Consider the following 27,400-nt stretch of genomic DNA (forward strand, 5'->3'; position numbering starts at 1 on the left):
TGTGGTAAGAGAGTGTATAGTGGGTTTAGGAAATTGTTAGTAGTTTGGGATGGTTGTAGAGAAAGGGTATGTGGAGTAGGAATTGCTCAAAGTAAAGCTATAAATGCAGGGAGGAACTGTTAGAGACTTATGAGAAAGTTGAATGGGTTGGTTGGCCAGGTTATAGAGAGCTTCAAAACTTGCAAAGAGACAGGCTGGGATCAGTGTGGTTTTCCAGACTACTTTAGCCTTAGAAGTTTTTATTTAAATGAAATTTTATCTATTAGGTGAAAGATTAAAGTGGAATAATCCTTGTTGAAGTTGATGTGAGGGAGAAAGGGGTCCAAGAGCCTCCCTGTCTCTAAGGCAGTCCCCTCAGAGCTCCTTAGAATAGAGTTTGAAAATCATCACAACAGACTATTCTGTGTTTTTGAGCAAGATAATAGTATTATAGAAACATTAGGCGGGCAGCACTAAGTAGATTTGATTTGAAGGAGAAAAACTGAAGATGAAAACTGAAGGAGAAAAACTGATGAAGGCATTGTGAAATGCTACAGCTGACATTCCTGTAGCGATTGCAATCAAGAAATAATTCCAATCTGTAATGATTGGAATTCTGGTTCGATGAGTTTAATACAGAATATTTGGGAAGATTTAAATTCAAGCCACCTTAATAGGTTTAAATCAACAACTTCATCCTGTCAACATCATATCCACACTCTGTCACCATGTGCCTGTGGACTAGCAAGTTAAGAGATAAACTTCTGCTTTGCATTTTTCTGTGCAATAGGTCATTCATTTCCTCTCTATCCAGCCGTCCCTATTATATGTAGTTGTTAACTACCCCAAACCCACATTGTTCTAACAACTTACCTAAGATCTGGTTCGTATGTGCTGTCTGTAAAATTCACTGTGCGTTGTTGTGATGTAATGCATACCTGCCTGAAAATATCCATTCTCTTCCTTCCTCTTCTTTCCAAAGATAAGAATAGGTATCACAACTGCCTAGAACAGTGATTTTACCCACATTATATTTTCATTCTATTATCTCAGGAGCTTGAAAATATCAGATAAAGTTGATTAGCTGCTGCTTACTGAATATTAACAATTGATGTTTGAGCCATTAACTGAACAATGATTTCTTCTGTCATGATATAGTACTAATTTTTCAATTAGGTAGAAACATCTCCTAAAGACATGAGAGAGTACAGACTTTACCTATATGATGTTTGTTGGGAGACTTTGTTGGATGCGTCTGGGTTTCCTCCCAATACACAGCTTCATCGAAACAATGCTTTGAAATATGGCTTTAAAAACATCACAGCAATCACTAATCATACCTAATATCTAGAAGGGTATACGTATGTATGTGCTGCTATATTTTCCCTTTTCTATGGCAGGATGTCACAAATTTTTATCCAAATTATGAAAATTAATAATAATGATCATGTCACGCTAGATTGACATCAGAAGTTCTGTTGTGTCTGACAACTGCCCAGTGTACTCCTCCTTTGCCATTATAAATAATTCAAAAGTTTCATATTTGAATTGAGAATTCTCAGACACCTCAAGATGAAGAAAATACATTTCCTTATCTATATAGAATGGTCTGGTGCTTTTGGTATTACCATTGAGTATTTATTGAGTGCCTACTGAATGCCTATGTATGCAGAATTCTAGATACTTATTCTCTTATCTTTTTACAGTGGATTTATACTTTAGTGTGAGCCTAAAAGTAGAGCCGATCTTCCTAGCTTACCTCCCTAGCTCTTAATGTCTTGGATTGAGTGATGCTTACAATCTTAGTATTTTCTATTTGATAATTTAGAAAAACTTTTTTTTTTCTTTCTGATTGTTCATAACCAAATCTAACCACCTTCAGATGTAGATTTGTATTTTTAGTCTGTGACCATTTATTCTTTAAATCCAGACTTTTAGTTTTATGGTTTTTTTTTTTTTTGTATTTTATTTGCCTTTTCAAGATGGCTTGAATTTCTTTCCTTTCTGGGATTAGGTTTTGAATTATTTGGTAAAATATCTGTATTTACACCTGAGAGAATAGAATAGGTTGATCTCATCTAAGAACAATATCATATTATAAAAATTAAATCTTAAAAGTTCTCACCACACACACTCACATACAAATGGTAACTATGTGAGGTGATAGATGTGTTAAGTAACCTTATCGTGGTAATCATTTCACAATATGGGTGTATATCAAATCATCACATTATACCTCTTAAACTTACACAGTGTTATATGTCAGTTATATCTCAATAAAGCTGGAAAGATTGAATAAGAAATAACTTTAAAAGATAATTGAATTATGTTGCTTATTCACTTTTAAATATAGCAAAATTGATTAGTCATAGTCACTCAAACCTTTTTAATATATTTTCATTCCTATACTTATATTTTCTCACCTTTATTATACTTCCTTTTATTTGTTCAGCATTTTCTTTTTTTTTCTTTTTTTGATACTCTTGGTCCATCTTATTATTTTTAAATGGCACTTTAATTTTAAAGTTACACATGCACGAAGTTTAAAGAACCAAATAGTTTTGCAGTGCTTACTCTGAAAAGCATAGCCCCTTATTCCTTCCCTACTTATATTTCCCATTCCAATTCTTTTAGTTTATTCTTTTGGTGTTTACTACTATATCTTACAATAATTTCCTTACTGCTACTACTTAGTTTTTTACTTGTTTATTAATTTTAGGCATTATCTATTGACTCCCCACTATGAAACATGAAAGTTTAGCTCTTTTTCACATCCCTTCCTGCCCTTCTCATCCTACTCATGGACTTCTAATTCCCTTTCCTCCCAATATTAATATTATAATTTCAGTTAGATCAATATGTATATTCAAATATTATATATACATATTTCTCTGTGAATGCTTTTTATCACTAAGCCATGTAGTATATTACAGTTACTTTTCTTATACATCTTGTATTCTTATTGTTAGTACTTTTTAGTTTTTTGTGTTCTTGTTACTAATTCTTCCCTAAAATTTCTCCAATTATGTAAATCACATTCCAGTATATTGATATATATTAGCTATTTTACCAGTTTTATTTGTTTAAAGATGCAGAGATAAATTCATATTTCATTTTATCATCTTTAATGAGACACTTCCTTCAATCTTAGAACAATGCTAGAAAATATTAAGATACTGTGCAATCAGGGAAGGACTCTTGAAACGTCATAATAACACAAAAGTCTCATTTAATAAAATAAATATTTTAAACCTCTTTTGTATCTTGCACTTATAAGTAGAGAAACCATTTTATTTGCTACTTTTTGTAGAGAGGGAACATAAGTCCTATTTTATGATCACTGATCCTTAATCTATAAATTAGACAGGTAATCTTTTAATCTATAAATGATTTGTTGAAATTATATTAAATTCAGTTTCATGCCAGGGATTTTAGTTAATTAACTTAATTATTCTTATTAAAAGGAAAAAATGTAAGATTTTAGTTCTGCTAAATGTTTCGTCAAACTGCGTTGTTATTTATTCTCAGTGTGTCGTAGCTACCATAGCTTTTGGAATGGGCATTAATAAAGCTGACATTCGCAAAGTCATTCATTATGGCGCTCCTAAGGAAATGGAATCATATTACCAGGAAATTGGTAGAGCTGGCCGCGATGGACTTCAAAGTTCTTGTCACGTACTCTGGGCTCCAGCAGACATTAACTTAAATAGGTAAAAACATTTATTGCTTTTACTCTTGCAGATTTCTTTCTTTTTTTCCGTATAAGCTTTGAAAGTATTTGAGGCAGCATCCAGAATTTCAAGTAATGTGTATAACTGCATTTAAAACCAAAACAAAACAGAGGACATCTAAGAACGTTTGTGGGTAAGTGCTGCCAATCAGAGGAGACGACCTATTTCAGCCATAATTGTTATTCAGTTTGAAGTATTAACTAAATCAGGACTATACTAAGAATGTAACATAGATCCTATATAATACTTTCCTAATATTGTGTATCCATGAGCTGTTTTTCTTCTCCTCAGGTCCTCTCAATCTTTGATATATCTTCAGCCACAGTTACTTCAGATACCATTAATTTTGTTATTGGTTTTTTTCTTCCATCCTCTAATGCTGCTTATTCCAAATGACTTGTGCCAGTCCTTATTTGGCTGTCTTTACCATTTGTTTTCTTTGTTAGTTCTATGAGAGCATGCCAGTCCTTGACAGTGTGTGAATAATCATGTTGCACTGTACTGGTTGACTGTCCTGAAGAAAATATTTTGTGTTCAGTGTTTAAATACAGCAAAACCATTTTACTTAAATACTAATCAGGCATTTTGTTGGCACTTAAGTTCTGTGAGATTTATATTGGAAAGGAAAACATCACCTTGCAAAAATTTTAGAGATAGTGTTTAGCAACTGGTTCTCTCATCTATGGGGGGCAGGGGGAAACTCAGGGAAAAAAACATATATAATAACTGATGGGCTTGCCAAGATGAAATATTTTCAAAATGGACCTCCACGTAGCTGAATAAATTGAGCCCTTGAATGTGGACATATTAGTCCATTTTATTAAAATGATGAGAGTGCCTATCCAATACAGTTTTAATTTGTTCATCATTTAACAAAGCTTTTTTTTTTAGTGCCCTCTATAATCCAAGCATTATGCTCCATTGCTGGGGTTACAGTGATAAATAAAAGATGCGGTACTTGTTTTCATAGTGCTTACTGTATAACAGGAATGGCAGATCTTAAACATAGAATCATACAACTATGGATTTTAATTTGTTCATCATTTAACAAAGCTTTTTTTTTAGTGCCCTCTATAATCCAAGCATTATGCTCCAGTGCTGGGGTTACAGTGATAAATAAAAGATGCGGTACTTGTTTTCATAGTGCTTACTGTATAACAGAAATGGCAGATCTTAAACATAGAATCATACAACTAGGGTTCATTTTACTATTCTCTTTTTCTGTTTGAAAATTTTAATAATCAGAAGTTTTTAAAAAAGAGATCATGGAAATATACGTAAAATTACAACTGCGTTAAATGCTATGAAGGAAAGTGGCATTGAGTAGTGAGTATATAACGGGGTATGTGTTTATCAAGTCGCAAAGGTCAGGTAAGCCCTCCTTCAGGAAGTGATAGGGTAAGTTGAGATCCGAAAGAAGAACAGAGATTAATTTAGTCAAAATGTTTGCTATAAATTTTAAGCTCTTCCTTTTAAGAGTAGTCAGTAGCTTTTATTTCTTAACATAGAGTCAATAAAATCATCTCCTTAACAGAACAACTGTTATTTTCCTTTTGACACTAGTGTCTAGGTAAAATTTTTTTATAAACTAATTTAAAACAATTGGGGTAGAACACAGTTCTGAATGCTGCTGGTAAGTTTGGTATTGTGTCAAACATAAGTTGATTCCTACCAGTTCTTATTTTATTTGTACATTAAACTAAAGGTGCTAAAGACTTAACATCCTGAGTTTTATATTGTGGCTTTCTTTGCAGGTTTAACCATAGAGGCAGTTTCCTATTTTTCTGGGTCTCAAAAGATATTTTAAATGATTTTCTCATTAAGATTTGACAGGAAGTCTCAATGATTAGTAATGAATAGTGGTGCCAAAAAACTCATACTTGAGTCTTTAGCATAGACAGATTGTTCTTTGCATCCATCCTAAGGGAAATAAAACTAGGGTTAATCAAGATAAAGAATTCAGCAAGGATTGAGGATGCATCTGTGTCATCTTTGTGACAAACCTCTTCTATTAGAAAAGACAAAAAGTTTTAGAATAAATGGAGTCTAGTTCTCAACTGCAAAGGTCACTATAATTCACAAAATGTTTAGAGTCTATTCTATGCTAGAATCCTATGACTGAGAGAAGAAACTTGTCATCAACGTAAGTGTGTAATTTTACATTTCATATTGCAGAAGCCATACCCTTAGCAAAGTCTCAATGTCTGCTTTTGCTATTATTTTAAACAGTCAAACCCAATAGTTTTATTGTAATTTTTAAGGGAGTAATTTGCAAGTTAATCTCAATTTAATAAATCTTCTGCTGGCTCCAACTGATTTCTATTTATGATATTGTTTTTAGAATTTTTCTTCTTTTTCCACTTGTTTTTATTCTGTGAAATATTGTATTTTAACTATTGTAATAGTCCCCAAAGAAGAATATTCATTTGATTTGATGTTAGAGACTTGTAATTTTATTTTCTTAAATTTGTTACTGACTCTTATAAGATTAGTTAAATGTAGGTCATCAGAACAAAATGTAAGAAAGAATGTAGTTCTTAAGAGTGTAGGCATTTGTTTTCTTTATTCTTTCTGAGAAGATGGTGAGCTAAACAAATAAAGCAAAAGAGGAACTATTTTTCAGTGCATGACCTAGGAAGAATGAAGTTAGACGCTAACCCAGGAACTAGAGTCAATAACTGGAAGAGACTTTTAAGGAAATTACGGGCATATCTTGTTTTATTGCACTTTGCTTTATTGCGCTTCATGGATATTGCATTTTTTACAAAATTAAAAGCAAGACTCTCCGCCAGCAAAAAGTTTATGCTTGCTTTATTGTGGTACTTACTTTATTGCAGTGGTCTGGAATCGAACCTGCAGTATCTCCAAAGTATACCTATGTATGGAAGGGTGGTTAGTGGTGTCAGATGATAAGAATGTTTTTGAATAAGAGATCATTTGTGTGTTCAGACTTTCTAGAACTCACTTAACTGGATTCCCTGTTGGTGTCATCCTTGAAAATTGTACCAGAGGTCTTTTTATCATTCAGAAGGGTGGATAGTTAAAACATTCATGAGTGAGGCCCATTTTGATGAGGCCCATTTTGATGAGGATCTTATAGGTGAATCATTGTTTTCTTTTGAAATATCTGAAACCTGTTCAACTCAGACTTCTGTTTATTCTTGAAAAGAATTCTTGGAAAGCTATTTGGGCAGTTGTCATCATCTGATATCTGATATTCATGGAATTTCTTTACAGAAAACTAGAATTAACAGAATCAGGATGAGGTATAGCAGCATTAACTTTAAAACAAACAAATATATTTTAGATTTATTTAACAGTTTTAAATAAATTTAGTATTTTTGAAAAAAACCAGTTGTAATTGTTTGAAGAAGGAAATTAATTCTGATACTTTACTGGTGTCTCATAATACCCTATCATACAAAGAGATAGTTTTAAAGAGCTGAGAGGTCCTCTGAAGAGCCAGTAGGGATTTAGGTTAATATTTGGATCATAGGTGCTTACATAGGTGCTTTTAGTTTCTCATATAAAATAAATTTAAATAAAGAATAACCTTTTACTGGGAAGAAGTAAAAATTCATATATAGTAGAAAGATTGCCAAAAACATGTAGCATAAATTAAAATGAAAAACTTTAGGGTTTATAATAATTTTTCTAAGGCAGCTAAAAAATTGATGCTTGGACATAGGTGAATTCTTTCAAAACTTTTTTCATAAAAAAATCAGAAAAATGCTTGCCTCTTGTAGAGGACATGACTGCGAAGGGACACACAATAACTTTCTGGGATGATAGAAATGTTCTTTGTCTTGATAGGGATATGGGTGTTGTTATAGGTTATGAAAAATAAACAGTAATAAGTAAACAAAATAAAAATCTCTAATGCAATTTATATATTCCTGTGATATTTTTAATTGATAGGTATCGTCTTAGTGAGATACAGAATGAAAAATTTCGATTATACAAATTAAAGATGTTGGCAAAGATGGAAAAATATCTTCATTCCAGCAGTTGTAGGCGACGGTATGTATTATTTATATCAATTAATAGCATGGATTTATGGATGCTACTCTTTTAAGAAAAAAGTTTTGCAAAATAATTAGGAATATTTAGAAACAATATTTTGTTGGTGTTACTTACATATGTGCTGAATTTTTAAGGCAACGTTTTTTTTTTAAGTAAACTGAAGCCAAATAATGAGGTCCCACGTGAATCAATAAATGATGATTTCACCTCATGATTTTCAGCAATGAATTTAACATATACGTTTTTGTTCTTTTATTTAATTTTAAATTTTCTCTTGGGTAGAATCATCTTATCTCATTTTGAAGACAAACAACTACGAAAGGCCTCCTCGGGTATTATGGGAACTGAAAAATGCTGTGATAATTGCAAATCCAGGTAAAGATTTCTTCTAGATGGACATTCTAAAAGACTTTGTTTCTCCTCCTTTGCAAATACTTTTAATTCAGCTTTTGTTTAACAATATGTATTGCAGTTTTATTTAAACAAAATAGTGAACTTATTTATGTAAGTAGATGACAAAGCAAGTAATATTTTGCTTTATAAATACACAAACCAATAAAATGATAGACCTAAATCTAAACATATCAATAGTAACATCAAATATAAATAGTCTAAAACACCATTTAAAAGTTTATATTGTTAGATTTGGTTTAAAAATATGACTCATCTATATTCTGTTCATAAGAAATCCACTACAGGTATAATTATTTAAGTAGTTAAAAATAGAAGGATAAAAACTAATACCACATTAATCGAAAGAAAACATTAATCGAAAGAAAGCTGGAGTTATTATTTTGATAGACAGTGGAGACTTTGGAGAAAGAATATTACCGGAGATGAAGAAGGATGTTACATGATGATAAAAGGATCAGTCTACCAATGTGTCACTAAGGGTTCTCCCGACACACACACACACACACACACACACACACGCACACACACACGCACACACACGCACACGCACACGCACAGATTGATTGATTGATTGGTTGATTTTAAGGAATTGGTTCGTAAAATTGTGGAGGCTGGCAAGCCTGAAATATGTAGGGCAAGCTGACAGGCCAGAAAATTGGGCCGGATTTTGCGTTAACAGTCTTGAGTCCAAATTCCTCATTTTGTAGCTAACCTGTCTTTGCTCTTTAAGACCTTCATCTGCTTGGACGAGACCCACTCACATTATCAAGGATAATCTTCTTTACTTAAAGCAACTGATAGTAAATATAATCCCATCTATGAAATACCTTTATAATAACATCTGGACTATAGTGTTTGACCAAACAACTGAGCACCATAGCCAGGCCAAGTTGACACATAAAATTAACCATCATATCCAAGAACACATAAAGCCAAGTGTGTATATACTTAACAAAAGAACTGACAGAATTGAAAGGAGAAATAGAGAAATTCATAGTTATAGTTGGTGACTTTAACATCTTCACTCAGTAAGTAATAGAACTAGTAGAAAATCCGTAAGAAGATAGGAGAAATGAACAGAAGTGTCAACAAACTGGATTTAATCGTATACTGCCCAACAACAGCAGAATTTGCATTATTTTTGGGTGCATATGTAACATTCACAAATATAGACCATATTCTGGGTCATAAACTTTAAATTTAAAAGAATTATACAGAGTATATTTTCTGACTATAATGGAATGAAAATAGAAATCAATAACAGAAAGATGACAGGAAAGTCTCCAAATATTTGGCAATTAAATAACACACTACTAAATAACCCAAAGAGGAATTCTCAGGGTAAATCGGAAAATATTTTGAATGGAATGAAATGAAGATATAAAATATATGGGATACAGCAGCTAAAGCAATACTGAGCGGGAAATTTAGAGCATTAAATACAATAGAAGTTTCAAATCAGTAATTAAGCTTCCATTTTAAGAAGAAAAAAAGAGCAAAGTAAGCTAAAAGGAAGCAGAAGGAAAGATATGAGCATAAACTAATGAAATAGAAGACAAAACAGTAGAGAAAACTAATGAACTCAAAAGCTCAGCCTTTGAAAATGTCAATAAAATTGATGGAAGCTTCTAACAAAGAAAGAAAAAGAGAGGACACACAGATTACCAATATCAGGAATAAAAGGAATTTCACTATAAACCTAGCAGATATTAAAAGGATAATAAGGAAACACTATGAATAACTCAGTGCATGTACATTCATGCACTGAGTTATTTCATCTAATAACTTAGATGAAATAGAGCGATTTCTTGAGACCCTCAAGCTAACAAAACTCACCCACAGTGCAATAGATAACCTGATTTGTCCTACAACTGTTAAAGAAATGGGATCATTGTTAAAAACCTGAAAATAAAATTACCTAGCCCAAATGGTTTCAAAGGCAAATTATACCAAACATTTACAAGAAGAAATAATGCCATTTCTATAGTATGATCCCATTTATATGATATCCTCTCAAACATAAGACAATACTGTAGGGATAAAGAAAAGATCAGTGGTTTCCAGAAGGTGGGGGAGGATATGATTACAAAGGAATAGCACAAGGGAGTATTTTGCAGTGATGGATTTGTTGTGTGTCTTGATTGTGGTGATGGTAGCTGATTGTGGGAGTAGTTAGATGAGTCTATGCATATGAATCCTTGGATGTGTTCAAATTTGTAAAACTTTATACAGACACAGAGAGAGATACACACACATATACACACACACAATCGATTTCACTGTTATTGAAAAAATAAAACAAATGGTATATCTAGTTGAATTAACCGTATACCTGGTTGTGGTAGCTGTATCACTATTAGACAAATGAAGTATTATTAAAGATGAGATATTCTCTATGTAGTAATAAATAGTTCCTTCACCAAGAGGATAGAATTGTTTTCTGTGCCTTAAAAAACTTACAAATATCTAAAGCACAAATTGACAGAACAGCTAGAAGAAATTAGCAAACTCATTATCAAAGTAGAAGGATTTGACATAAACTTTTAGTTATTGTTAGGTTAAGCAATCAAAAAATTAGTAAGCTATTGAAAATTTGGTCAACATAGTAATGTTTGATTTATCAGACATGTTGTATATAGACATGTTGTATATAGACATGTTGTATATAGACATGTCAATTAGAGCAGTGTGTCTCAGATATTTTTATTTCATGCCCACATAATTAATGATGGTACCTGTATAGCAAATGAGGCTAGTTGAGTCTAGGTTCTGTCCAGAACCCCAAGGACTGAAGTGATTAACCTTTCAAGCACCCCTATAATCCATTTGCAGCACACAAGTTGGGAAGCACTGAATTAAAGACTATACTTCTTACACATACCTGGAATATTTATAAAGATTGACTATGTATTAGAGTAAGGGTTGGCAAACTATGGCATGTGGACCAAACTTGCTGCCTGTTTTGTGCATAAAGTTTCCTTGGGAAAGAGCCATGCCTTTTTGTTTATATATTATCTATGGCTGTTTTTGCAGGGTTGAGCTGAGTAGTTGTGACACAGAAGCCACATGGCCCACAAAGCCTAAACTATTTAATCTGATCCTTGATAACAGTTTTCTGAACCCTGTATTAGACTGTAGCATGTCTTAAAAGTTTTTAATGTGTTGGAACAAATATACCACATTTTGTCCAGAATGCAGTTGAATTAGAAGTAAATAAGAGGATAAACAAATTCTCATTCATTTGAAAATTAAAAATAACAATTTTAAATAACTCATCAAAGAAAAAATCAAACTGGAAATTAAAACATTTTAAAACTCAATGATAATTAAAAAATGTTTTTTGGCAACAAAACTTTTCTTCTACTAAAACCTAACACAGAAATCCAATATTTATATAATCAAGCGAGCTCTTCTGCTCTCTGATTGCTTGAACTTCTTCCTCTTTTTCTGTCTATGGTCTGAGGTACCTCCTGTGAAACTTGAGTTCTAGGGCACTAGAGTTGAGAACCATCAGCATAACATACCTGTGATGCTATATTATACTTTATATTTCATGTTTTACATACTTCACATGCTCTTGGCTATAGTATAGCTCTTGGCTATTTCTCTACTTTATCTGTAGCTTCTGAAGCAGTTGGCACTTTTGAGATATTTTTTTACTTGGCTAATTATTACACTAAATCTTTTTATTTCTAAAGATACATGCTTTGGTTAAGCTTTCTAACATATTATTATTTTTATTTAGATTGGATCATTGCTATTCCATTGCTGACTCGGATGATGCATCATCACAGGACTTTGGTCCACAAGCATTCCAGCTATTATCAGCTGTGAATATCTTAGGAGGAATGTTTGGAATTGCAGTTCCAATTTTATTTCTCCGAGGTTCTGTAAGTGAATCTGTGAATCACCTTCATAGTTCTTCTTTTACTCCTATTACACTTTCTTCAGAAGTTTACTGTATTATAGTTGTAGCTTTGGCTTTAGAGGAATTATTAGAAATTAGAAATTAGAGTCATATTAATTCATTGTGCCAGTGGACAAGTGGAACAAAATTGTGTTTTTTGGTGCCCCAGAAAGTAGTAAATTCTTTGAGTAAAACTTTAATCTTAGTGATTATTAGTAAAAATGATCTTTGGCCATGTGCATATACATATCTATATCTATATCTGTTTATCTGTATCTCTCTGCCAATGAATAATTAGTTAATTCATCTACTTTTTTTTTTGAGTGATTAGTGTGCCAGCATTATGCTAACAATTACAGGTAAATATGAATAAATCACAACCCTTACAGTTAAACAGCTTTTTCTGGAGTCCTTTGTTTATATGATTTTATTCCTGATTTAGAAGTCTGTAAAGCAAAGCTAAGTATTGCATATTAATATTAGTTGAATAAATCAAAAGTGGAATAGAATCCTTTACAAACATGTTTATTAAAAATGTACTCAAAAGTAGAGATTAAAATTCTCTCTTTGTATGTAGAATTTAAAAAATCATTTAGGTAAGCACTTATTTATTAAATACTTGAAAGCTTCATGTAAATATTTTCTGAATTTTTATTTTGCTTAGAAAGGGACATATTAAATTAGTTATAAATATTTTCAGTGAAATGTGTTGAAAACATAAACTTTTTGGGTACTGATGTTTTTAGATTCTGAATGGATTTTAAAATTCGTTTGATTAGAAATTTAATAATAGTGTTGACTAAGGACTTGGTTTTACCTGCTATGAGTTCTAATTTTTTTTATAAAAAGAATTTAAGGTTCAAGGGCTAGATTAAATATAATTGAGGTCTATAAAAATTTCTTCTGTCTTCGTCATCTTCAAAACCTGTGTATCCCAGTTGAATGTATAATTTATAAAAATTATCCTTGTTTTAATTTGGTATAATCCAATAGTATCCAGTATCAACAAATAAGTGTAAGTGGACTCCTAGACAAACTTGGACTGGTCACAAGAGGGATCAGATTTCACCTATTATTTGAAAACCAAGTCAGACTGCTTATACTGGCAGTCTCTTCTGGGAGTCTTCAAATTAAGAAGTTTATTCTTTGTGAAATTTTATACTACCCTTGCTAGATAAAGGTGTAAAACTTTTTTAAAAGTACCACTTAATGAAAATTTGTAGACATTAACTGCAGTGAAAAAGAGACAAGTTTTTTTTCTACCCTCAATTTCAGTGATCTTGGAATCTATTGGGATATTGTTTTAAAAATTGTAATTCCTTTGAGAATTTAGTAAATCATCCACCTTAACTAATTTAGACAAAATTAATCTTTGTAGATAATTTTGATCTGTAAGATGATAAATATCTTATACTGGGAACTTTTGGAGTTTATTTAAAGATAATATTTTTACATATATAGATAAAACAAATATAATTACAGCAGCACATGATTCTCCTTTCTTACATAAGATTTTTCTAAGTAGCATAAATGATTATGTAGTTTATCCAGGTATTTGCGAATGGAATTTAAAACTTTGTTTTTAAAGCACAAGTTTAGTTAGAAATTAAATAGTGTAAATGTTGCCTAAGGAACTTTATTTTAGCTGTCTAAACAGCTCATCACATAAATATCTTTAGATTCTGTGTGAATAAGTGATAAGATATGCAGTTATCTTATTTTTATAGATTAGAAAACAAAACCACAGTCATTAATTTGCATTACCAGGAGATTAAGCGAAACTTCTTTCCTGGTCACATTATCAAACTGCTACACCTCATCTATCATGGTGGCAGAATTAGATAACACTTTTAATAAAAGATGCTTTGACTACCATTGGAAAACTATTGGTAGTTTTAATCACCCTTTATAATTTTCAAACTGTCTAATGTTAAATTTCTGCATAAGCTATTTCATTTGATTGAATTGTATTTCTAGAGATCATTATTGTTACTTTATTTTTGGTTTTATTTTATACATATAATAACACCTCCAGAAATGACTACCTTAAGCTCTGAAGTAGCAGATGTAATCTTTTTTTGGCCTGTATGAACTGGGAAAGAGGCAGAAGGAAAAAAAAAGTAGTAAAAATGTAAATAGAAACTATGGATTTGTGTTGTAATTAAAGGCCATAGTGATATAAAACTTTTCGAGTTAGCGTTTATTACTGTTTTTTCCACTAGTTATTAAACATATATTTTTATATAGAGCACTATACCGTTTTGTGGATAATCCAAAACTGAATTAGATCAGACTTATCATCTAGTATAAAAGGTGTTAACTCAGGAAGAAATAAATACAGTGCAACGTAGAAAGAGATAAGGGACATATGAAGAGACATAAAGTAAAATTATTTAAGTCCTGAAATGAGAATGCTTGTTAACAGCTGGGAAATTAGAGAAGTCTTTGTGAAGGTATCACTGGAAGTTTCTATATTGTGGGCGATATAGTAGTAGATTTTGGTATTCAGAGATGGAACGAGGGAAGAAAGGTGGAGGAAATGTGGCATTCCCAAAAGAAAGAATCACCGCAAAAAGCAATTGTGATTTTTAAATAAGTTAATCCGGAGAAGTGACAAGTTTATTTGTTTCCTCTATCAGATAGTGGAGCAAAGATTTTGCTTTTATCAGGAAGTGATACTTTGAGTTGTATACTCAAGCCAGTCAGCAGTCTTTATTCTAACACTTATCCATCAATTATTAGGTTTCCATGTTTCCCAATATACCAGTTTGGTGCCCCTTATTTTTCCAACCTTATTTTTAAAGGAAAAGAATGAGATGATAATTTCCCTTTTTGAGTACATTCCATAGAAGTATAAACTTTTAAGGCAAAGAGACTATTTAATCCTACAACATTATTTTACAGTGGTTGATACAGTGATTGGTACCAGAAAGTTAAATGACCTTTTCTAGGTCATACTGTTACTTTGTGCCAAAATAAGGATGAACAGGCAGCTTTCCAGACAACTATTCTAGTGCTTTTTCTATTTATTATGCAGTTCACATGCAATTTAAAATTTTTATTTTTGATAGAATGATCTAGATATGATAGAATGAAGATTTGTGATTGGTAAGGAATGTGTACGTAAAATTGTGCCCTCCTTAAAATCAACGCCCAAATCTCTGTATCTTCTATAGCAGCTTTCCGTCCGTGGTGATTGCTATGGAAACAAAACAATGTAAATTTATTCACACAGTATACAGTATTCACATGATTGTTGATTATGAGAGGAAGGGACAGTTACTCTCTACTGATTAGAAAAGAAAATCTCATTACTTCATACTAGTAAATGTGTTCATTCACTTCAGGTTTTTTTCTGAAAGGAAAGGCTAGAGGAATAATTTTTAGTGTCCAGGTTGCTAATAAGTATACTAGTTATGCAGCTAAATACCTTTGGCGTGATTGGTTTGCAAGCAATAGAGTCTCTTTACTACAAATCTAAGCCCTGGAAGATGTTGTGTGCCAATACAAGTATTCCAGGGAAAACTGCCTAGACACTAAACTGTGCTTTTTGCTTTTGGATTAAGAAATTCAGGTTGAATTAAAGGATCAGCTGTTAACTAATAAAAACAAAGTTAATGTTATTGAGCCAGGCTCTGTCCTGGTTACTCAATCACCACAACATCCCTAAGAGATAGAAACATTATTCTTGTATAGCAGCTGAGGAAATAGAAGCACAGATAAGTTAAGTAACTTGCCCAGAGTCCAGAAGCTAGTAAGTACCAGAGCTCTGATTTGAACTCAGTTAGTCTTGCTGTACTAACTACAATCAGTGTATATGTATACATGTATATTTGTGTGTGTGTATCGTAATAAAAGATTAGAACTAATAGTCTGAAGGCCTGTGTTCTAATCCAAGCTCTTGGACCTTATTTTACCACTTAACATCTTTGAGCCTCTGATTACATGTTAGCAATGTGAGTAAAAAATAACTAAGTAGATCAAAGAGTTCCAGCATTCCTTCCAGCTATGAAATTGTATAATGTTTGATTTTAAACATTCTACTCAAATCAACCCAAATTCAGTTAGCATAGGTAAGAATTGTTAACAAATTGGGTGCTTCTGTTTCTGTAAATCTTATTCTAATAAAATTTTGTAAATCATCATGCTACTAAAGTGTATTACTTATTAATTTTAATAAGAATTCTATTTCTATTTTTAAGATTTAATAGAATGCATGTTATAGATTCTGTTAACTAAACTTATTGGAAGCTCATGTTTCAAGCTCAGTATGTAGGCCCTGATGTGTCTCTGATTGAAATGTATCCTAATTTAATCTTATTTCAACCTAGATTTCCTTTGTATGAGGGATTAGCTTTATTTAGGCAGTTTCACTTGTATTCATATTTCTCACATTCCAAAATGATAAAATTGTAACTAGAATATTCGTATCAGTTGAATAAAACCAATACATTTGTAATTGAGAGCCTTATAGTGCCTCAGTTATGTCTGTTGAAACTCATCCTATAAATTTGTTTGATCTTGATCCTTGGATTTTTATATGTGTTGATTGTTAAACCTACAATAGAGTATAGATGAAATGTAAAAATGTTGAATGACAAGTTGTGCCTCTTTCTAAAAATTTAGACTGCATTTTATATTGAAATATTTAGAATACAGTAACCTCTTGACATATTCAAGAGACAAAAACATGAATATAGCCTAAAATACACTGTTTATATTAGAAAGCTCATAATCACTCTAAGTAATTTAAACAGAAAGGTACTTATTATTACTGGATATTAAATAGCTTATAATTTAATAAGATTATACTGCAAAATAGTCCACTGCTGCCTCTTCTGTGATCAAGAAGCCATCTGTCAATTCGGGAAGCTTCCACTACCCCACCTGACCCCAAGCTGCACTATACAGGGGGCTGTAACAATCAGGAAGGTTCTACTTTTGCTTGCTCTGGGAACCCCCCTGAACCTGCTATAATCTGTATCAACAAAACGGATGCTTCTTAGTACTTAGGAAGGTAGTAGTTATATATTGGATTCTTTGCTCACACTTTCTTGTAAAAAGCAAATACCTCCACAGTCATGCACCTGCAAAAATAGCCAGAGGAGCAGCCTTACTTCACTTCCTGCTTACAAATGTCATATAAGTGCCTCTGATTAGAGAAACTTAAATTATATTCAGAACTCTAGCTGAAAGGGAGTTTGAGAAATAGTGTTTGTAACTTCCCATATTCTGTAGTAGAAGACTAACAGTGGATGAAGGTTAGAATGACCTTTGAATTACAGTCTGCCATATTCACCAGAAATACATTAGATAGGAGCAATTTTCCATAAAGCCCTACATATACTACTATATGCATTTGAAAGTAGTATATACTGTGTAAGATGAATGAGAGAGGTAGTTAGAGGGCAAAGCGAATGGAAAAGTACGTTATAGAGAGTGAAGGTAGGGAGAGTCATCTCCATTAGAGAACAAGAGAATTGCATGACAGATAAGCTTCCCCAACATTTCTAGAACTTGATGGCTATGAAGAATCTCTCATCGGAATCTTCTCTTCACTTAGGAAAAAATATCTCAAAAGCAGCAACTGTTTAGCATGCATCTGCTTTTTCTGGTATATCTGAGTGAATCAGCTAAATCAGAAATGATGAAGTAAACTTTGCAGTGCATTACGAACAAAAGCACAATCATCAAAAGCACAATCATCATCAAAAAACAGGTGCATGCTAAACAGTTGCTGCTTTTGAGATATTTTTCCTAAGTAAAGAGAGGATTCTGATGGGAGATTCTTCATAGCCATCAAGTTCCAGAAATGGTGCGGCAAGATACAAATTTAACATTCAGAAATGTGTTGCATTTTTATATACCAATGATAAACTTTCAGAAAGAGAAATTAAGAAAACAATCCCATTTACAGTTGCATCGAGAACAATAAAATATCTGGGAATCAAATTAGCCAAGGAGCTAAAAGACCTGTTCTCAGAAAATTATGTCATTGAAAAAAGAAATTGAAGAAGATACAAATAAATAGAAGCATATACTGTGCTCATGTGTAGGAAGAATCAACATCATTAAAGTGGCCCTACTACCGAAAGCAATCTATAGATTCAGTACAGTCCCTATCAAAATACCAATGGCATTTTTCAGAGAGCTAGAACAAATAATTCTAAAATTTATATGGAACCGTAAAAGACCCTGAATAGCCACAACAATCTTGAGAATGAAGAACAAAGTTGGAGGTATCACACTAAGTGATATCAAACTATACTACAAGGCTACAGTAATCAAAACAGCATAGTACTGGCATAAAAACAGATAGATTGATCAATGGAACGGAATAGAGAGCCCAGAAATAAATCTATGCCTATACGTTCATTTAATATATGACAAAGGTGGCAAGAATATACAATGGGGTAAAAACAGACTCTTCAATAAATGGTGTTGGGAAAATTGGACAGATACACTCAAAAAAGTGAAACTGGACCACCTTCTTACACTGTATACAAGAATAGACTCAAAATGGATTAAAGACTTAAATATAAGATCTGAAACCATAGAACTTCTAGAAGAAAACATAGGCAGTAATCTCTGATATTGCTACTAGTAATTTCTTTTCAGACATATCTCCTTGGGCAAGGGAAACAAAAGAAAAAAATAAACAAATGGGACTACATCAAACTAAAAAGTTTTGGACAGTAAGGAAGCCATCAACAAAATGAAAACACAAACTTACTAATTGGGAGAATATATTCATTTATGATACATCTGATAAGGGATTAATACCCAAAATATATAAAGAATTATATAACTCAACTACAAAGAAAAAAACAAACAATCCAATTAAAAAAGGACAGAAGACCTGAATAGATATTTCTCCAAAGAGGAAATGCAGATTGAAAAGATGCTCAAGGTCACTAATCATCAGAGAAATGCAAATTAAAACCACAATGAGAAATCACCTGACACCTGTCAGAATGGGTGTCATCAATAAATCAAAGAACAGCAAGTGTTGGCAAGGATGTGGAGAAAAGGTTACTCTAACACACTGTTGATGAGATTGCAAATTGGTATAGCCACAATGGAAAACAGTCTGGAGGTTACTCAAAAAATTAATAATGGATCTACCTTTTAACCGAGAAATTGTACTTCTGCCTTTTAACCAAGAAATTGTATTTATCCAAGGAAAACCAAAACAATAATTCGTAAAGATTTATGCATCCCTATGTTCATGGCAGTGCTGTTTTCAATAGCTAAGATATGGAAGCAACCTTAAATGCCCATCAACAGACGACTGGATAAAGAAGGTATAGTTCATATATACAATGGAATATTACTCAGCCATAAAAACAAGTGAAATCCTACCATTCTCAATGACTTAGATGGACCCAGAGGTTAGTATGCTGAGTGAAATAAGTCAGAAAGATAAATACCATTTGATTTCACTTGTATGTAGAATCTGAGGAACAAAAAGAACAAACTAATCAAAAACAGACTCACAAATATAGAGGACAATCTGGTGATGGCCAGAGGGGAAGGGGGTTGAGGGACTGGGAGAATGGGGTGAAGGCTTGAGGAAGTTCAAATTAGTAGTTGATAGATGGTGACGGGGATGGGGAGCACGACCTAGGGAATGTAGTCAGCAGTAATGTAATAGCTAGGTGTAGAGGCAGAGGACAGAAAGATTATTTTATAAACTATTTAAATGTCTAACCAATGTACTGTATACTTGACACTAATAATAAAATTTTAAAAACCAGCACAATAACAACAACCATGCAGTGGAGACTGAGTTGTTGCGCTACGCTCACTGGTTACGAGCTGTTGGGTCACGCTGCCTTCTAACACCTGTGCTTCTAGTCTAGAGCTGTAGATTACAATCATTACTGTGAGGATGTTCATAAAAGGTATAAACAGCAAAGGTTAAATATTCCAAACATATCCAGACCTATACATTGGGAAATGCATGTGAATTGTATGTGAACTTTCCTGCCATTCTTTTTAAAACACAGAAGGAACACTATTTTTATTATATATTTATTCGTGACTTAACTATTCAGAGCAAACCGGATGAGTATAAAATCTTGTTGGTTCTTAAAGCTGAAATATAGTGTTAAATTCAAAGAATCAATAGTTGGTTTTATGTTTTACTTCCTTTTTAATTAAATAAGCATTTTAAGATATTGATTTTATTCCTAATTTCAGAATTCTCAGCGTCTTCCGGATAAATATCGCAGTCACAGTTTCTTTGGCACTGGCAAGGATCAAACAGAGAGTTGGTGGAAGGCTTTGTTCCATCACCTCCTAACTGAGGGATTCTTGGTAGAACATTCTGGGGGTAGCAAATTTGCAAAGATTTGCACTCTCACAAACAAGGTAAACAATGTAGAAGTCTACCTTTTTGATATAATTTTTCTCACTCTGTATTAAAAGATTCTTTTTGTGTTCAATAGGGTAGAAGTTGGCTTCATAAAGCCAATACAGAATCTCCTCAGAGACTTATTCTTCAAGCTAATGAAGAATTGTGTCCAAGACAATTTCTTCTATCAAGGTTAATTTTTCAGTTTTTTTGTAACTTCTGGTTTTTTTTTGTTGTTGTTTAAATGATTGTTGTTGTTTACATGATTCAAATTATATTCAATTTACAGGTACCACACAGGTAAAATGTGTAAAGATACTGTTTTTGCATATCTTTTTTAGTCAGGTTGGGGTATATGTTAGTGGGATAAGGATAAATCTCAAAACACTTTTCTTGGTTGATGGAAAGTGGTTGAATATAATATTTAGAAAGCTGCTTTCCTATTGATTAAAGAAGCAGCATTGAGATCAGTGTTGAAGAATCCATATATCGTATTTCCTTTTTAAATGTAGAAGGTGGGAAGGTAGTACATTTGTTACCTACTTTTTAGTACCTTTACGTGTTATCAATCATTTATCAGTTTTTTTAATTGAGATATAATTGATATAACGTTGTGTAAGATGAAGTGTACAACATTTTGGTTTGATATGTTTATCTAGTGCAATATGATTACTACAGTAGCTTTAGCTGACACTTATATAAGGTCACATAATTCTTTTTTGTGTTGAGAACAATTAAGATCTAGTCTGTTCCCAACTTCAAAGTTATAGGTATTGTTGACTATAATCGCTATGTTGAGCATTAGATTGATTATCAGGTTTTTTTTAAATCTAAAAAAATTTAAACAGTTTTATACTTAAACTTTAAACAGCTTTAGTTCTTTCCAGAGATTTATCTGGGAAAAAAATCAGTTTTAAAAATCATCAGCTCTAGAAGAATAATCACTTCTGCCTTTCTAAGAATTGGAGGTATTTTGATTCATATATTACATAATTACATTTTAACATTTATGATAATATATTATTTTTCAGATCTAAAACTGTGTCTTTGGGCACTGAACAGCATTCTTCCAATCAGGTAACAATTGAATTAACTGCAAAGGATAAGGTTTGTTTTTATTAAAGAGGTGGTTCTTATTTATTTTATTTTTATTCCTGCTACTCCTGTTTAAAAAATTTATATTTCATTTTCCCTCCAACTAAAGAGGAAAATGCCATATATAACAAAACATAAAATTTGGAAAGAGAAGTGATAATGAACAGAATAAAATTGTGGTATATGATTTCTGGATTAATAAAACAGAAATGTGGTATATGATTTCTGGATTAGTAGAATTTGAAAAAGTAAATTATTTTGATTCTTTTAAACCTACTTTATAACTCTTTTGGCTTGGAATTGGTTTTCTTTTTTTTTTGAGAGGCATATTATGATACTTATAGTTGATAGAAAAATAAGCCTGATTCCTAAATGTTCACATTAAAGTCACATGTGTGCACACATGAAAACACACACACACACACACACACACACACGCACACACACACACACACACACATATTTTCTTGCTTTGTTTTTGGATCTTAAGTGACTATTACAGATAAATACTAACCCACAGGCAGACTTCAGCTAATTAAAACACTGGAGTAATAGACAAAAATACTGAATTAAATTTTCAGGTGAACTTTTTCTGCTTTATTCAAGTATGTGGAATGTAATTGAATCATCTTTGTAACCTGGGCTCCTGCTATGTCTCAAAGAATTCTTTTGATCATAGATTTTCTACAGATTTGGGAGGAATGGGACATTATGTTGCATTTCTAACTGCTTTTAGAACCCTAGAAATTCGTAATTCACGAGCTTATTTTCAAGTGATTTATTTGATGACTTGGTTAGAGGAAAAGTTGTCATTGTGAGATGTTGTACTTATTTTCTTCATACTTAAAAGTTTTTCGAAACTTCTAATTTTTTAAAATTAACCTTTATATGTTTAAAAGCAGTCTAACTTGGAGAAGATGTATTCCTACAAAACATATGATGAAATTTCTTCTGCGAGTGACTTTCCTAAAAAAAGGTATGGAGTTCAAATTTTTTATTTTCTATACTTACCAACACTTTTTTTCTTTCTTTCCTAAAGAGGAAGGTCTGTCATATGTTGGTCCATTTCATTGGCAAAAGAAAGTGAAAGTTAAGGCATAAGCTTCCAATGTTATAATTATTAAAGCAGACCTATAAAATGATAGTATTAATATTAATTTAATAGCTAATACGTCTTGGATATTATTGTTTGCCAGGCTCTATGCTAAGTGCTAAGCATTTTATATGTAATATTCAATTCTTACAACAACCTATAAGTTAGCTACTATTATTTATTGCTGTTTTATAGTTGAAGATACCAGTGTTTAAAAAGTTAACTTGTTCAAAAGAACATACAGCTAATGGCAGAGCTGACTTTCAGATCTATATTTGTCAGGCTCTAGCATCTAAACACTAATTATTTGTATTTGTAAGAAATATGCATTCTCACTCCATTTTTTAAGAAAGATTTTATGGCAACATAAAATGGTAGGTATTAGAGTTGGTGGAGAAAAAAGGTAATGTACCTCTTGGACTTTCACATTTAATATTTGACTTGCTGACTTAATAAAAGTGTAGAGAATGTACAGAATTATAGATGAGGAATTTGAAAAACTTGTCAGGACCTACATATAGATTAAATAGGCTATGTTTACATACATATCAGATAAAAGTAAGTTAATGTGCTCTAATAATAGCTTTCTAATTGTTTGCTCACTTACACAGATAATACTACTTTGGATCTGATAGAGACATTTATGTACCAGTCTCCCACCCCAGACAGTTTTTTTGTTTGGATATGTAGTATGTGATTACTGTGTTTTATGTAAACAAAAGGCTTAAGGAGTATACAAAACAATATATTCATTCGATATGCTGAAGCATTTCTTTATTTAAACATTTATTGTGTTTTTACTAGGAATCTTCTTTGTGCTAGGTACTATTTTAGACACTCTGATTCAGTGGGGAATAATAGAAACAGAGCCACTGGCTCTCGAGCTAGAGTTTATATTCTAGTGGAGTATACAGGTAAAGGAACATAAAATTACTCTCTAGAGTTATAACAGTTTGGAAACACATTTTGGAAGTGACACTTGAGACTTAAGTAGAAGTTAGTCAGATGAAGTGAGGGGAAGTTTTCTAAGCAAAGGAATGCCCTATATACTAAAACCTCAAAGCAAGAGATGGTATGACATGATCGAGGAACTCAACAGTATAGTAGTGATTACCTGGTAGAGGGACACGGGACTAGTAAAAGTTAAGACTAGAGAATTAAATAGGGCCTAGAATATCTAGTTCATTTTAAGTACTTAAGTTGATCTTAAAGGCAATTTGGAGCTAAGGAAGTATTTTAAGAACAGTGACACAATCAAATTTATGATTGAGAACAGAGGTTGACAAATGTTTTCTGTGAAGGATTAGATAGTTTAGGCTTTGAGGGCCACGTGGTTTGTCTCAACTGCTCAGCTTTGCTTTTGTAGCCTCACAGCAGCCATAGATGATACGTAAACGAATGAGTGTGGCTGTGTTCCAATAAAACTTTATTTATGGACTCTGAAATTTGAATTTCATATAATTTTCACGTCACAGAATGTTCTTTTGATTTTTTTTAACCATTTAAACATATAAAAGATCATTTTTAGCTTATAAGCCTTACCAGAACAGATGGATTTGGCTTGTGCATCTTAGTGAGCAGACTCCTGACTGATGACGTACAATGGCGGGAATGGATGTCAGGAGGATCAGTGTGGTAGAGACATCAAAAAGGAGGGTATTGAAGTAGCATTTGCAAGAGTTGATGGTAGTTTTCATGAGGGAAATGGCAGTGGGCATGGAGAGAAATAGATTTGTAAGATAGTTAACAGAATTGTTAGGATTTGGTGGTTGAAAAGATAGGTGGGTTAAGGAAAATAGAAGACTTGAACACGATGCTTAAGTTTCTGTTTTGATTGCAGGTGAAGAGTCTTGTCATTCCCTTCACTGGACAATTTTAGAGAAAGACAGACTTGAGGAGTTGGATGTTTAGGGTTAAAATTAGGAGTTTAGTGATATACTGAGTTTGAGGTACTTGTGGAGTGGTCCAGAAATTAATTTTAACATATGGGCTTAGTGTATAGAAGAGAGAAAGATGCTTACCTATCAATAACTATTATTTTAAAGTCCATTTGAATTTTCATTAAAATAATACATGTACATGGTTTTAGAGTCAGTTGATACCTAAAGGGATATAACAAAGTATACCAGTTCACATCCTTCCCAAAACCCACTGTGTTCGAGTCTATAAAAACAATCACCCTCAATCTTCTGACTGGTTTCTCTGGTATTTGTCAGTAGTCTATTTCTAAGTGACATGCTTAGATTACTATTTTTTGACTTACTGGTTTTAGAAATTTTCTGTTGACATCCTATAATGGTAGGTTAGGGCTTATCTCTCATATCCTCTTCCCTCCTGTCCCCTCTTCCAATACCCCCCAACATAATTATATTTCAAATTTGGTCATGTTAATAATTTATTTTTACATTATATTTACTCAAATATTATATACTACTAAGCCAAACTGTATTATGATGGCTGCCACTACCTTAATTTTTCTTGATGTTAATAATTGTCTTTTTTGTTTTCTTTGCTTGGTTTTTAGTGTTCCTATTATTAATTTTTCTTCTATTTTCAGTCTCTTGTTTGCTTACTCTCTTGGAGAGTTCCTTGACTTTATATCCCCTCCCACCTAGGGAAATTTTAATTTTTAGTTATCAATTTAGTTTCTATGAACAATTTCTCATTCTTCTTTCTTTAATATATAACAGTTTTTTCTTGTTTCATGGATACAATATCTCCACTTATCTCTTTGATGATATGCATTATAGTTATTCTCAACTTCTTTTCATTGGTAATAGCATTCATAGGCAAAGCATTTTTTATTAAACATTTCCACATGTATTTAGGCTTTAGGGACATTTTACCCAGAATTTTGCCAGTTATATATGATGATAAAATTTATTTGTGAAATAATTTAAAATACCACTTGCAAATAGTACATTAATATAAAGATGTCCATAAATGGTAAGATAAAGGTTAGTATAATTATTTAAAACAAATTTCTAATTGTCTTGGGCAACCTGATATTACAGATTCTTTGAACTGGAGTTATCCTTTGTTGAGTTCAAATTTATTTAATTTTAGCAACAGGATTGGATAACTGAAAATGAAATCTTACTTTATACTGTAGATTTTGAATTCTTGAAACAAATTTATAAACATTTCTTAAATATCAAACATGTTTTCCCCTTCCCATCCCTCAAAGCATGAATTTATTTAAATATGGCATCTTTTATATAGGCTCTTCTATATATACAATTGCATTTTTATAACTTTTCCACTATATGATTAATCAATGAGAAATGCTGCTTGTAGAAATTGTTATTTTTATCTAGTTTGTTGCCTAGCACCTTTTTATATACCAAGTTGTTTGCCAGTTGTGTGTTTTCATTCTTCTTTTTAGAAGTTATTAGCATGGATTATTTTCGTTTGTTTGATTTTGAAGAACAGTGTGAATAATTCGATTAATCTCATGCTAATGTTCCTCACACACACACACAAAAATAGTGCTATCACAGCAAAGAATAGATTGTATCCATCTTGGCTAAAAAAAAAAGTTATTTTACTTCCGTACAGAGAAGGAGTATTTTCCTTCAAAGCATTTGGTTGATGAGGAGGATGGGGCAAATGCTAATCTTAAGTACACCAATTTTAAAACTCAAATTACAGTTTTAACTTTACCATTATAATGAATATACTTGATCCAAAATGTTTCAAATCTAGACTGTCATATAAGTAACATTGGCTTATTGGTATTGGGAAGAATAAATGTTAGTATAGACTTGGAAATCTTCTCATTTTGGGGTGAAATAAAAAGTGAATTTGGAGAAAGAAAAGCTTTTATTAATTTTTTTCTTTTAAATATTTTAGCATCATGCTGCAATCACCAGGAAAATCTTACAATTCCTCAGAACTTGTTATTTCATCTAAAGAGCAGGAGACTCAGGTACGGCATTTATAAAAGAGGCAGTTAGTTTTTGAGAGGATGATTATGATTTTATGCATGCTTAAAATTCTGTTGCCAGCATTTTGAAAATTGTTCTTCAGTTGAGTCTGAGATAGTGTTCAGTTTATTTTTCATCCTAAAGGAAAATAGTATCAGAAACTCTAAAAATAAAGGATTGGATTTTTTCTAAGTATACTTTTAAAAATGTTGAGTTGTTTCTTTGTTCTTTGTTCTTTGTTCAGACTATGTTATATGGCAAATTGGTAGAAAGTAGGCAGAAATATGCCAGTAAAATGGATGTTCCTCCCGCTATTCTGGCAACAAATAAGATACTGGTGGATATGGCCAAAATAAGGTAAGCTGTCTATTTGTTTATATTTTAACTTAATTTTCTTTTAATGTAATAGATTTGTAAAACTTATCTTAAGTGATGACAATGGCTCCAGCTGTCACATCTGTTGATGACTCCCAAATATCTTATGCTGCTACCGGTTCCTTTACTGAGCTTTAGTCCCATGTTTCTATGTGAATGAAAACCAACTGTTTCAGCAATCAGATCTAGTACATAAAAAAATCTAAGTCATTATCCACTAACCCTCCATACATGCATTTCATACAAATGCCAAAACTTTTCTTTCTGAATTCTTTGTTTTTATTAGCCATACTATGATGTTCCCAATAATGCATGTTTAAAACCTCTGATATTATTTTCACTCCTCTAACATATATCCCCTTCTTCCTCTTATTTAAGTAGTGTTTAGACTTTTTCACTTAAATGTTCCTTGTGTGTCTGTCTGTGCCTTCCTCCCGCTTTTTATTAATACCCTGTTAGCTCAGGCAGTTACCCTTGGCCTATTGCAAAAGACTTTTAACT

At 32.2% G+C, this 27,400-nt stretch overlaps 1 protein-coding gene across 1 annotated transcript in view; it reads left to right on the forward strand.

The window, feature by feature from the left end:
* WRN (Werner syndrome RecQ like helicase) overlaps positions 1-27,400 on the forward strand; it is a 116,810-nt gene that overhangs the window by 67,788 nt on the left and 21,622 nt on the right. The window contains exons 20-29 of the mRNA XM_011373275.2: positions 3,508-3,689; positions 7,629-7,730; positions 8,016-8,108; positions 11,893-12,037; positions 20,257-20,427; positions 20,505-20,602; positions 21,442-21,517; positions 22,408-22,481; positions 26,451-26,526; positions 26,769-26,881. Of these exons, the coding sequence (XP_011371577.1) occupies positions 3,508-3,689; positions 7,629-7,730; positions 8,016-8,108; positions 11,893-12,037; positions 20,257-20,427; positions 20,505-20,602; positions 21,442-21,517; positions 22,408-22,481; positions 26,451-26,526; positions 26,769-26,881 (1,130 nt within the window). The remainder of the gene's footprint in view (positions 1-3,507; positions 3,690-7,628; positions 7,731-8,015; positions 8,109-11,892; positions 12,038-20,256; positions 20,428-20,504; positions 20,603-21,441; positions 21,518-22,407; positions 22,482-26,450; positions 26,527-26,768; positions 26,882-27,400) is intronic.

Source organism: Pteropus vampyrus, unplaced genomic scaffold (assembly GCF_000151845.1).
Source record: "Pteropus vampyrus isolate Shadow unplaced genomic scaffold, Pvam_2.0 Scaffold8, whole genome shotgun sequence".
NCBI classification, from domain to species: domain Eukaryota; kingdom Metazoa; phylum Chordata; class Mammalia; order Chiroptera; family Pteropodidae; genus Pteropus; species Pteropus vampyrus.